Genomic DNA, 14,299 nt, shown 5'->3' with positions numbered 1-14,299 from the left:
GTGGATGAAAGAACAATGTTGTTGCTGTTGCTTTCTGCTCTTGAGTCAAATCCCTGTGGATGAGACATCTCCAAGACTCCCTGTCCTCCAGTGTTCTGCTTAGTTCCTATAAATTCATGCTTGTGACCTCCTTAATAGAGTCCATCCATCTAGCATGTGATCTTCCTCTATTTCTGCTTCCCTCTACCTTTCTTAACATTATTATCTATTTTAATGAGTTGTGCTTTCTCATGATTTGGCCAAAGTATGAAAGCCTCAGTTCAGTGATCCTGCTTCTAGAGAGAATTCAGTCTTGATCTGTTCTAGAACCCATTTCTATGTCTTCTTGGCCATCCATGGTGTTCGCAATACTTTTCTCCAGCACTGCATCTCAAATGAGTTTATTTTCTTCCTATCAGCTTTTTTTGCTGTCCAGCTCTTGCACTCATACATGGTGATGGGGAATACAATGGTTTGGACTAACCTCACTTTAGTATTCAGAGTTCTGTCTTTATACTTGATGATCTTGTGACTGTAATCAAATTGTTTTCCCCAAGGAGCTGGAATACCAGAAAACTCAGCCTTCCCACCCAGGAGACAAGTTTGTGTCTGTCGTCAGCCAGTTCATCACCGTGGCCAGCTTCAGTTTTTCTGATGTAGAGGATCTTTTGGTAGAAGCCAAAGAACTGGTAAGAAGAAACATCCGTTAGAGTCCTCTGTGGCTCCAGATATTTCCACTTTCTTGCTGTTTTTGCAGGTCTGGTTATGATGAGATTTATTCACATTTTACAGTTGGTTAACTGAGGCTGAGAGAATGTGAATTCTTCTCCAGCACTTGGTGTGTTACAGACCAATTTTTCATTAGGTTCTCACTCAGCTGCTTTGAGATTGTAAGGATCCTGCCCCTTATTGCACCACTTTTCCCACCAGAGGTACGGTTCTCTCTAAATCACTGCTGCCACTGTATGTAAAGGTTTCCACAATCTTGCTGTTTCCACCAAGAGTACAGGTTTTTCTTTATCTCCACCTCTGCCACCAGTGTAAAGACCTCCTCTTGTCTCACTGCTGTGGCCACCAACCAGTGCCCTCAAGATTTTTGTGCAGGATATTCTGCAACTTTTATCCCCACTGGACATTAAATTTCTCTGCTGCCCCTGCGGACATCTTGTCTGAACTCTCTCTCTCTCTCTCTCTCTCTCTATATATATATATATATATATATATATATACACACACACACACACACACACACACACACACACACACAGAGAGAGAGAGAGAGAGAGAGCACATTCCCAGAGGCCAAAAGCACATGACCCACCAAAACAAAATACTTTTATAACAGAAGTTAAACATAACATTTTTATTGCCACTTTACATTTTACTCTACTTTGTTAAATTTTACCTTATATGTTTATTGTATGTTATGCCATTTTGTATGTTATCCCACCTTGCCACATTTTATCCTACATATTTAGTCTGCTTTATGCCAATTTTTATTTTGTGCCACTCAGTCAAATTTTAACTCATGGGGGGGGGGGGGGGATATCTTGTGCTGGTCTATGACCATAATAAAATGATTGATTAATTGACTGAAGTTAAACGTAACAAACAGATTAATAATCTGATACATTTAAAGCAAATCTCTCACTTTCACTCATGGTCTTCTCTATAAAAACTACTAATTCAGATTCTTAAACCCCACTCCTTAATTCCTATACCTGACTCTCTTAACTCTAATCCTCACTTATACAATCATACCCCATAAATTTCTCCTAATTCCCCACTCAACTATACCAGCTGTCAATCACCAGCCGTATTCAAATCTCTTCAGACATTCCACCAAATCACTTTCAGCATTCCATTTATTCATCCCGCTCCCGCCAAATTATCTTAATATAAAACATTTTCTGCAAAAAAAACCATGAGAAACCCATTGTGATGATCACATTTCTGATCACTGCCAGCAGTGATTTCACCTAAACATTTCCACACTCCTCCTTTTGCTGCCACCACGATCATCCTTGCATCCAGATTTTCTAAAATCTGTGTAAGGCTGTTCTTTATATAAACAGTTGTTATTTCTGTTAGACTTTAACTCAGATAGAGCACAGGTATAGCATCCCAGGTGGTACATGTGGCTATGCCTATAGCTCCTTGGAGAAAAGACAGGATATGCATGTAATTAGGAAATGCAAAAATAGTAATAGCCACTGGTGGTTCTATTCTCCACTGTCCTGAAAGCAGAAAACACCATTTTGTAGGTTCAGATCCCCCTCTCTGTCCTGTCCCCATGCACACACTCCAAAAATACTAATAGCCATGGGTAGTTCTAAAGTTCTGTTGTCCATGGGTTGTACGGAATGCAGTAAACACCATTTATAGATTCAGTCCCTCCCTCTGCACTCTGCATACCCTAAGCACTCTACAGAGAATATCTGAGGGCATGCAGAGGCACTGGGGAAGGGAACCTCCGCTGAGCAAATGGAAATCCACTCCTATAACGTTAGATTTAGAAATTAATTCATCTTGTTCCTTTGTTTAAAAAAAATGCTATCCATCCTAGTGGCCATAGAGGAACAGCAAGACTGAGGCAGTACACAGGTGTGAGTCTTGAACCATTATGCATCCCTGTGTTTTTTTGTTCCTCCTGGCCATGATATCATGAAACATGTATCATTCAAAGGCTTTATCTTTTATTTTTAACCAGCAGTATTGCTCGCAAAGAACGAATCCCAAAACACTTTATATGGACTTCAAGGTTGTTTTCGGAAACTTCCTGCTTGGACGGATGTAGGTCCCTTCAAAAAAGGCATGGCGGGGGGACAGAATTATTTTTCCAAAGCTTCACTAGTACATTTGGTTCTAATACCAAAGCATATGGCAACAATAAATAACATATAAGAGTGAACCTTCAAAGAGAAGTTGAAAGTGCAAGCTTCCCCTCTCCCTTGTCATGTGTTTGAGTTTTATATCTTCTGTGCAGCAATAGCGAGCTCTGTTTGGCTTTATTGCTCCTGAGTTAATAAAAAAAGAAAAAGAAGAGAAGCTAGTTAAATCAAAGGCAGTAAGCAAAAACAGAGGTGTGACTTTCTCTACCACTTCAGAATGGCAGAGGTGGTTCATGAGGAGGAGACATGACAAGAGGAGGGTTAGTGAGGAGAGAAGGGGTCTAATCTGTGATGGCTCCAAAGTTTGGAATGAAGTGGGAGCAAGGTTAACAGTCAGGGTTTCTGTGGCCACATCACAGACCTACAGAACCCTGGACAGCCGCACCTCTACATTTTAGCTCCCCCTCAACTCTCTCACTCATCTTTCTCTTTATGTTCATCTTCCCTTCATTTTCTGCCCTCTTGCTGTAAATACAAATTATATCTACCATTGCCTGATGGTGCCCTTTCATCTCTGCTATTCTTGATCATTTAAATTTGTTCCCATCTGGCATTACCTCTATTGCTGGGCTGAAATGCCTGTTTTAAACTTCTCTCTTCATTCTGGTGTATTTCACTTGATCTTTATCTCCCACCCTCCCCTGAAGTACAGTCCGACCCCTGTATCTGCAGGGGATCCATTCCCATGGTTGCCGCAGATAAGCAGAAACCACAGGTTACAGCAAGCACTATATTTCTGGCAGAAGCTGACTATAAAATCATGCTGGAGGAACTTCAAATGCCTATAGAGGTGGTCTTTTGGCATGTGTAGGTCCTCCAGCATGACTCTGTAGTCAACCTCCAGCATACATTGGATATAAAGGGCAGAACACTCCCATCTTTACCTTGTCTTTTTGACATGATTGCACAAAGATTATCAGATGACATCTGTCCTTATCCCATCCTTCAGCCATTCTTATCATGCAATTACAATAAGATTATCAAATGACATCACACTTATTATGTTCTTCTCCCATCAGTGAAGTGACATGGTCCCGTCACTTTGTATTAATGGAAACTCCTGTTAATACAATTACAGGTGCCATTGATGGGAGACGGGCAGGGTAAGGATGGGAGCAATCCCTCCTTAACCCATGGATTAATTTTCATTGACCATAGAGTTGTGCTGGAGGACTTCCAGATGCCTAGAAAAACCTTTATTTCCAGACCTAAGGAAAAGTGAAACCACAGTTACACAATGCCATAGATAGGGGGATCAGAATGTATTCAACTTCACTATCATAAACCTGACAATGGGGCTTATATTATTTGTTTTATGTACAGTGCTTGGTTTAGTTCCTATAGGCAACTGTGCAGTGATGAGTGGAGGAAATTGCTTTGCGTTTCTCTAAATAAACCTTAACATAGAAAACTGTAATAACTCTAAATGGGCATAGTTTTTTGTGGATTTTTCGGGCTATGTGGCCATGTTCTAGCAGAGTTTCTTTCTGACGTTTCGCCAGCATCTATGGGTGGCATCTTCATCTTCTCTGAAGATGCCAGCCACAGATGCTGATGAAACGTCAGAAAGAAACTGCTAGAACATGGCCACATAGCCCGAAAAACCCACAAAAAACTATGGATGCCGGCCATGAAAGCCTTCGACTTTACATCTAAATGGGCAATTTTTGTTTACATGACCTGATATCTCAAATGACATTCTAATCTAGATTATAGCTTATTTTGCCTTTTTCCTTCTGTCCTCAAGCCAGTGATGACTGAGGGCTTCCATGTCAGTAGTTCTAGGGTTAGGTATGGGTTATAGACTGAAATCCTGTTGTTTTGTTCCAACTGACTCATTCAATCAGTTCTTGAATGTTGAATTGATACATCGGTAAATCCAACTGATCCAATGCCTTCACTCGAATTAGGGCTAGCAATAGAATTTAGACAGTCTGAGATGCTGTCTACCAAAGCTTAGATAGCTCCTGAATTAAACCACTGAGGAGGGGGGGGTGAATTTGTAAACTTTAATAGACGCAGGAGCCAACTGGTGGCCACCATGTATTCTGATACTCCTGTTCTAGGTCTTTCCTTCTGCCTGAAGTTCTGTGGTTCATAATAACAGGCAGTCACAACTTGAAAACTTTTAACAACAGGAAATATCAAAGATTAGCACCACTGACCTCCTTACACTAGTGGGTTTCATTCTTTTTTTCTCCAGATACCTCCTACAGATGGACTTCAATTTCCAGAACCCCTATCCACTGACTATTCTGACTGGGGATTCTAGAAGTTGGATTCCAAAATTTTGGGAGAAGGCCTCCAAGCCTCAAAATCTCAATGGTGTGGGCATGTTGGTTAGGAGATTGTAAAGTGATCATTACCTGGGGGGGGGGGGGTGAAGTGAGATAGAGATATTTTGTATTTCAAACCTACCCCTAGTTGTTTTGCCTAAAAGCTTGAGAAACTTACATCTCCTCACCCACTCCACCGCCAGCAGAGTGGGCCAGTTGAGGGCTTGTCTCCTTCTTAAAATAGATACTTAATTAAACAAAAGAAGGTACATTTGTGAGTGTTATATTTGGTCAATAGGTTTTTGCAGTAGTCCTGATCATTTCTTTTCTATAGTTCACCAAGGCGGTGAAGCATTTTGGGGAAGAACCGGGTAAGACACAGCCAGATGAGTTCTTTGGGATCTTTGACCAATTCCTTCAAGCTGTGAATGAAGCCAAACAAGAGAACGAAAACATGCGAAAAAGAAAAGAGGAAGAGGAGAGGCGGGCACGCATGGAAGCACAGGTAAGGGCCAAAGACTTGAGAATCTGGGAGTAAGTGGGGAGATAAGCGGTAACTGTTACCATGCTGTGGCAGCCCATATGTGAGAAGGAGACCCATAACTATATAATTTGTACTAGATGTGAGCATGAGGAGCTGCCAGATCTTGGAAAGGTTCCCTGGGGTACTGGATCCTGTAGTCCAAAAAAGGAACTTGTCCGGACTGTGGAAACTGCCTCATACAGATTTTGACCATCCACTCATCTACCCTAGCCACACTTTTCCAAACTACCTACCAAGCATTTGCCACCTGAGGGATTTATCATTATTGTTGTTGGTGGTGATGTTGGTGGTGATGTTGTTATTAATTCCCAATTAATAACAAAAACATCACCACCAATAACAATAATGGGGACTAAATGGGATTTATGGGGACTAAATCTGGAACCTTCTGCATGCAAAGCACCTACTTAGCCATTCTTCACTGGCTTTCTGTAAACACCCTTTGAATAAATAATTCGCCAACCAAGGCCTTGGGAAATACTTTTCATCCAAGGCAGAGCTTGGCAAGTTTTCTTTTTTCCTAACTTCACCACCCAAAATCTCCCAGGCAGCATGGACAGCCACCATTACAGATACAATGGAGAACATTTGTTGAGACAGAGTCTTGCCTTTGCACTCCCCAGCTTAGCTTGGCCAATTTATGGAGTTGTAGTTCATAAATTTGGGTATGTAAAGAATAGTATTCCATGCAGTCATGCTAGCCACATGACCACCGGAGTCATCTTCAGACAACGCTGGCTCTTTGGCTTAGTAACAGAAATGAGAACCGCCCCCTACAGTCGGTTACAACTAGACATTCATGTCAGGGGAAACCTTTAATAATAATAATAAATAATAAAAATTTTATTTGTATACCGCCCTTCCTGTTCAGGGCGGTGAACAGCAAGATAAAACAATTTACCTTTAGTTCATACAAGTAACTTGTCCTAGCTATGTTCCATCGCTGTTGCGGCTCAGCCTTCCTATCCCTGTTCTGATGCCTAAGCTCAACATCTGAAGTCAGAGTTGAGTGCTGCGCGTTTCCCTCACCTCTGGCTGTCCACACTAAATGGCCACACATTGAGAGACTTGGCAGAAGGGCTCCCTGACCAGGTGATGGTTTTCCCAGACAAAAGTGAGCCCTAGCTCCACTTTTTCCAGACACTTTATCAGGGCATCATGGACTTGCAAAAGCCATTGCTTGACTATGAAGCAGAGCTCCATTTCCATACTGCCTTGTATACACTTTCACTCAGGACTGGAAGCCCCTCACCAGTCCCCCAAAGCCCCCCAAACCATTCTTTTTTTCAGTTAGCATAGTTCTCAGGCTGTTTTCACCCAACACCACACAGGACACTCCCTGCAAACACATGAAAACACATACACACACAAAGTACTTCCAGTACCCCAAAATCCAATACTATTCCTAAATACCTCCATTTTCCTCTGCAGTTGCTCTCAAAATGGTGACAAGAAATGACAAACCATCACTTCCTATCACTATTTTGAAAGGATCAGTAGTGGAAAATAGAGGTATTGTGGCTTGCTGTGGGTAAGGATGCAACCTGTGAGGGGAGACTGTTGTGGGGAAATTGTCCCCTGTTGTTGTAGAGGTACAGAAACACTCTCTGGTGTTAAAAGTATCCCTGTTAACTGTTCGTCTTCTCTTTTTTCCCACTCCCACCCCCATCTCAGCTCAAAGAGCAGCGAGAGAGGGAGCGCAAGGCCCGAAAGGCGAAAGAAAACAGCGAGGAAGGTGGAGAGTTTGATGACCTTGTCTCAGCTCTGCGATCCGGCGAAGTCTTTGACAAAGACCTTTCCAAACTGAAGCGCAACCGCAAACGCATCACCAACCAGCTAGCTGATGGCAGCCGCGAGCGGCCTGTCACAAAACTCAACTTCTGAACTACCTTGGTTTTTTTAAGTGTGTTAAAAAAAAAGAAAACTGATCAGTATCCTGCTGGAAAAGCCCAGGGTTTTTGGCCTTCTGCCTTGTCAAATAGTGGCGCTCTCCCTCTTTTATGGCAAGTGTGTATGTGTGTCTTAATGTGTGTGAATGTGTGTGTGTGTGCACCGACATGCTGTATTATACAGATTTGGTTGAATGGGTGTGGAGATGGGAAGTGTGAAGTCTGGCCTGCATGCGTGTTCCCGTTTCTATCAATTTTGGTAGCTTTCCAAACAAACAAAAAAGAGAACTTTCTTGGCTGTCAAAGCACAACTGTTGACGAGGGAGGCAGATGAAGAAAGAGACAGGAAAGAGGCAGAACCATGCCCAGCAGAAGTCAGATGTTGAACAAGACTACTTACTTATGCTTGTTATGAGGTCCTTTTGTATTTTGACAAAAAGATTTGGAAAAGCAAGAGTCGAAAGGGGGCGGGTGGGAAACACAACAGGTGTCTGCTGTGCTACATTGCACAAGAGCATCTTGACTTGGATGGATGATCTTTTGGGTGTGTTAGCTTTGTTGGGGACCATGGATGTTGGAAAAGTCCGTTAGAAACCGCACTTGTCCAGTCTAAACTGTTGCTGGGGCAATTTTAACTATTTTTTTTATTTCGTTCTGTTTTCATTTCTATTACTATTTGAAACTTGAACATCTCATGATTAGTGTGTGGTGGTCTCCATTTTTATCTCTGTAGAAAAAAATCCTCCCATTTTGGCAATTCCTCCTCTGTTTGTTTCAAAATGGGAAAATGTGTCTCTCCCAGCATCTTCAAACTCTTGGAGGAACCTTTAATTGCTGTCAGAAGGCCTACATAGAGTTTGTACATTTTCTTAGCTGAGGGCAAGGGGGAATTGGGGTTGGGGTGGGACTCTCTTTCTCTTCTTTCTTTTTTAATGGAACAAAAAACTTGGGTCTTTCATTTCCCATTCCTTGTCCAACAAGACAAACTGTATTCTCTGTAAATATAGACCAGAATTGACTCAAGATTGGGCCAGTTCTGTATTGCAACACTTGTCTGATTTGGGAGTTGGGGAGCAGGGACACATCTGCGAGCATTGGATAAATCTCAGAGGCCTTCAGAAACAAAATTTGAGAAGCCTTCATAAAGTGAAATTTAGAGGCCTTCAGCACGTCCCATACCCAAATAGTTGGGTATGCCCTTCTTCCTCCATCCGTATCAGACCAATTGTGTCTCAGGCATTCTTCCTCTGTTTACAGTTCAGACCTTAGGAGGACAAATTTTGTCCATGTCCATGGGTGAAGTTTACCTCCTGGTGACTCCATGAACCACAACACCCAGAAATTGATGCCCCATGGAATTACTCCACTTGGATGCTTTCACTTCATCCATCTAAACATGCGCAAAACTCATTCCCAGGGTTAGAGCCCTTTATTTCAAAAGATGTTGTTGGAGAGGGACTTCTATAAAATGTTTTACGAGGGGCCTGGTGTCCAGGAAGAGGGATTTAGGGACCTAATTTATAGTACAAAGTAGCAAGGTAAAGAGCCAAGGGGAGGGTGAGTTGTTCTCAAAAAACATGTTGCTGTTCATATTTGTCTTGCAGATTTGTAATCAGAACTACCTGTCAAGATGTTGATCCAAAATCTACTAAACCCAAATTGCTCAGGGAGTAATTAATAATTTAAAGAGGAAAAAAATAGTAATAGAAAAAAATTGGGAAAATGTTTTAAAAATGCCAATTTTATAGCATGGCTTAATGTTCTTAAATTATAGAGAATATAGAGGACTGTTACTTTTTGTTTTGTTCCGCTTTTATTTATTTGTGGGTTTTCTCTTAAGCGGCTTTTATACCATCATCATTATATTGTAATCTGAAAATGAATGGGGGTTTACTTTTTATTTTTCTTTCCTGTGGAGATTTTGAGTTTTTTCCCTCTTGCACTAGATAGTTGATGTTGTTTGCAAAAATGTGCTTTTGTTTTGTTTTGTTTTGTTCTTGTGGGGGGGGGGGTGTTGTAAAGGATATTAACTGGAGAGGAATTGGAATGGAATGGCATTTCGTTTTTTCTCCATTTGTATTGTACAGCAAATGTGTGGTTTTATATAAAACAAGTTTGTACAAAATGCAGGGATCCCCTTATCCCAATGCAATGTAAAAGCTGTGAAAAAAAATCACACTACAGAGAGCTATGCGAGTGTATGTCTGTATAGGTGTGTGTGCCTTTTCTTTCTTTAGTCCACAATTTTTTTGGTCTTCAGTACAATTTCTCTGATGTGCGGCATGTGCAGGTCACTCTCCAAATAACTGGTAAAAGCAGTAAGAATGCAAAATTCTGCAGCGTGCAGAGACTCAAATACAGCACTTTGTCTCAAAAGAAAGCAACCGAGTTGATCATAACTGTTACTTACATAAACTAAAGTGCCTCTCTTTTCTATATATATATATATTATTTATAGCTGGAAGAAATTGGGTTGGGTACAATTTTAGGGCTTAATGTTTAAAAAGAGTTCAGGCTGATCAAAGGGTTGCATTTAAAAATGATTGAGATTTTAAACACAACAAAAAAGCAAATCCAGCAATATCCTGGTTTGGTAAAGAAAAGAAAAGGGACTTTTCACATAATATTTGGTCCAGGGGTTGGAAAAATATTTTTTTTCTTCACTGTAACTCTCAGAATCCCCTTGCCCAGAAGAGTGGAGAGATTTGGGGAGGTATGGTCCAAATAATAATAATAATAATTACTTTTCTGTGCCCTGATTCAGTCTGGATAAGGGAGCTGCCAGACTTAGGGCTGACATTCAAAAATTCAGCACCTTCCTGTGGCCATGCATGATCTGTAGGCGGAATCTTCCATTGCAGAGATTAAGGCTACTGATCCAGTTTTTTGGCTCTCCATATATTGCTAGATGGTGGTAGGGACTTCCAGACATACACAAAATACTGGGTAACCTTTTTCCATCATTGCCGCAGACAGATTTTTTTTTTTACCTGTTGCCCACAAAGGATGGCAAGAGACCACCCTGCGTTCAATGTTGTATTAGAAATAAGCACTAACCCAAGCAGTCCCTGCTAGGAGCAGTGTTAATTTTGGTTTGACTAAGCCAGGGACGATGTTACGGGATTGCAATTCTCCTCATTGCTAGCTGTGTTTGATAGGAATGATAGCAGTTCCAGTGCAACAACATCTGGAGGGCTACATGTTCCCCACCTTGGCCCTAGATCAAATGCGTACACAGCAAAGCAGTCCTCAGTCACACAACCAGTTTTAACCATCCTATTGGGAGCGAGGCAAAGTCATTCAAGATGCGTCCATACGAAGGAGCATCCCAGGGGACTGTTGCTTCATGAGCATCTCCAATCCTGTTGCTGTAAACGTCAAAACTGATTGAAATATGAGACCTAAAAGAGATTATGTGGATCATCTGTAGCCCATTTGCAATGCCTGTGGTTGATCTATTTAGGATCGTCTACAAGTTAATACAAAGTTCCTTTCTTGCCTCACAGTGGATCCGGGTTCAAGCCGCAAAGTGCATCACAGTGATCCAGTGTGAGACCTCAGCCAAAAACTCTACTGGCATTTAGTGCACTTAGAATCAACCTGGGTCAGCTTGATCTTGACTAGGGCTGCATCCGCACTGCAGAGATAATAACCCAGTTTGACACCACTTTTAACTGCCATGGCTATGAAAATCTAGGAATTATTGTTTATTGTGGATTCAGAGCTCTCCGACACAGAGTGCTAAATGTCTCACGAAATTACAGTTCTCAGAACTCCTCAGCATTGAGCCATAGCAGTTAAATGGTGTCAAACTATTATTTTCTGCAGTGCGGACAGGCTCTGAATCGTGGATCACTGGATCTCCTTGGAGTCCCAGACATTCAGTGATGCTGAAACAGATTACAAACTGAGGGAAGCCGGACATTGGTGAAAACCGTTCCTTGTGCTTCCAGATCACATACGTTTCACAACAAGCCTTGCCATTCCTTTTAGTTCTGTTTCTTTTTTTCTAAATCAGGAGTCTGTGTGCAGATAAGTTTTATTCCATGTGCCATTTGTTTAGACCGGTGCTGGTGGAAGTAGCCACTCTCCTTTTCCGTTTTCTTTTTTAATTTTGTTTCCTCTCTGTGTCTCTCCTAGGTGTGTAATTTAAAAAAAAGATGATTTTTTTTAATTCATGCCAAAAAGAAAAGGAAAAAAAGACAAAAAAAGGTGATAGTTTGTACATTGAAGTATCCTAATGTAGCTTAGTGGTAGCAAACTGTGTAGTGGTGCCTAGGTGCAAGGAATGTTTTTTTAGGTAGCAGGAAATGCTATATATGTTATGAGACTGTACATTTTTTTAAAAAGACGGTAATATGCAATAAAGAGTGTACATAATGACATGGATATTCAGACTCTTGTGTGCAAGATAAAATTTTATTTCAGAGTTCTAGATGTGGTTGGTTGGCAGCATTAAAATACGATATCAGTTATTTGTTAATTGTAGACTGTTAAAGAGATGAATAAATGGGTCCAAATTGAACCTGAGCTCTTTTGAGAAGCCAAGGCTTCATTCCCACTTAACAAATACATTGATTTGTGATCTGAATTGATGGATCGATTCGATAGCAGAGCGTGGTTCACACTACATTTGCCCCGATCACATTTCCCCCTGTAAAATAACCCACTGTGGTTCACATTCATGAATGAATCGATTCAAATTGGGCCCGCTCCAGCCAACTGAAGGGCAAATTTAAATCGATTCCAATCCACATCTGGTTCACACTTGCGCGGAATCAATTCATCCAAAAATACGTGGGTCCAGCGCATAGTGCCCCTCTCCGAATTGCTTCAGTGCTTCGGTTCAAGTGCTGGTCATTTAAACTGGTTCAAACCGACTTGCGGTCCAGTTTAAAAGATAGTGGGAATGAGGCCCAAGATTATTAAACAGAGACTGTTGTATTTTGCAGTATCATAAGAAGATATGGCTCCCTAGAAAAGGCTAGCATGAGTTTTGGACTACGACTCTGGAAACCAGCGTTTGATTCCCAGCTCAGCCATGATATCCACTGGGTAAACTTCAGCAAGTCACACTTTCTTAGCCTCAGGGGAAGGCAATGGCAAATCACCTCTGGTCAAATCTTGCCTAGAAAACTCTGTAACAGATTCGCCTTAAGGTTGCCGTAAGTTGGAAACAACTTGAAGGCACACAACACAAGGTGGAGGGCATTCCCTGTCACTTTGTATGCGAGAGCTGGATGGTGAAAAAAGTGGATAAAATGAAAATAATCTTATTTGAGATGTGGCGCTGGAGAAGGATGGTGAGGATAACATGAACAGCCAAATGACAAACAAATGGATCCTTGAACAGCTCAAGCTTGAACTCTCCCTGGAAGTCAAAATGATCAATTGGAGGCTGTCATACAGCATGCTTGCATTTTATGTGGGCGCGCCGTATGCAGCTTTCAGCATACGCTGAAAGCCACGCTGGAAGAGCCCATTGTGAGCCCCGGAAGAAGTAATTCGTTCCTATGGGGCTTCAGCATATGCTGATTTCCCCTTACGCAGAGGGATCCGTAGTGCACTGTACTTTGGCCACATCATGAGAAGGCATGATTCATTAGAAAAGACAATAATGCTAGGAAAGGTAGAAAAAATAGGAAGACTGCATGCCAGATGGATAGACTCTATGAGGGAGGTCATCGGTATGAATTTATAGGACCTAAGCACAGCAATGGAGGATAGGGAGTCATGAAGATGTCTCCATGAATCAAGAATGACTTGAAAGCAGGTTAACAGCAGCAACAAAAGTAGAAGGCAGCAGGAAAAGAGACTGGACAACAGATCAATTCAAGACCCTGTGTTTGCAAGATCTGAGCAAAGTAGGTGATGACTGGGGCTCTTGGGAGTCTCTCATGCATAGTGTTACCACATGTTGATGTCAACATGACGGCAAATAACAGCAACAACGAATAAATTGTCCACCATAGTGGCTAGCCTCTCAGCCTTCTTAGACCCCTTGCTTTGTGATATGAACAGACCTTTTATCAGGACCCATGAAGAGTGTAAGCTTTTCTCTGCTAGGCAATTGCATAATCCCCCACAGTCTGTCCCACCCTCCAAATTTACGTGTGCTTAATGTGCAAGACCATGCCACCATAGAAGCACAAATGCAAATATCTTCCTTTGATTTGGTGCTACAAGACTGGGCATGATTTTAGCAAGACTCCAGTTTGTTCTGAAACCTCCAAGTGGATGTTTTGGGATTAAATACAGTCAGCCCTCTGTATCCACGGATTTTTTATCCACGGATGCAACTATCTGTGGCTTGAAAATATTCAAATATAGTATAAATCCCAAAACCAAACCTTGTTTTTAACATTTTATATAAAGGACACCATTTCACTGTGCCATTATGCTTAAAGGGATTTGAGCAACCGTGGATTTTGGTATCCACAGGAGAATGTGTGTGCCTGAAACCAAATCCCAGCAGATCATATGTGTGCCATTTACTACACACACACACACACACACACACACACACACACACACATTTGTGGACCATTTGCAAAAGATTAGAGGTAGTTTGATGACTGTGGTGATACGTAGCTAAGCAAGGACGGGAAATCAGGAACTTGACAACAGTCTGTTTTCCAGTTACACAAGGCCTTTCCCTCCCCACCTCTTTCTCTGTGGCATCCATGTCATTTGGACAGTAGAATCATTCTGGGGTTTAAT

The 14,299-nt window shown here is 41.6% G+C and overlaps 1 protein-coding gene across 2 annotated transcripts in view; it reads left to right on the top strand.

Moving 5' to 3' along the window:
• The window catches only part of LOC149315237 (disheveled-associated activator of morphogenesis 1), a 254,979-nt gene extending 243,011 nt beyond the window's left edge, over window positions 1–11,968 (top strand). For both annotated transcript variants that reach the window (XM_089522803.1, XM_089522802.1), the window contains 3 exons: window positions 537–668; window positions 5,481–5,651; window positions 7,365–11,968. In XM_089522803.1, coding sequence (XP_089378929.1) covers window positions 537–668; window positions 5,481–5,651; window positions 7,365–7,574 — 513 coding nt within the window. In that variant the 3' untranslated portion in view covers window positions 7,575–11,968. The remainder of the gene's footprint in view (window positions 1–536; window positions 669–5,480; window positions 5,652–7,364) is intronic.
• The last annotated feature ends 2,331 nt before the right edge of the window (window positions 11,969–14,299 follow it).

This window comes from Sceloporus occidentalis, unplaced genomic scaffold (assembly GCF_023333645.1).
Source record: "Sceloporus occidentalis isolate IW3139 unplaced genomic scaffold, rSceOcc1.0.p SCAF_4, whole genome shotgun sequence".
NCBI lineage: Eukaryota > Metazoa > Chordata > Lepidosauria > Squamata > Phrynosomatidae > Sceloporus > Sceloporus occidentalis.
Note: the sequence above shows the minus strand (reverse complement) of the source record. Positions and strands in the feature narration are given on the sequence as shown.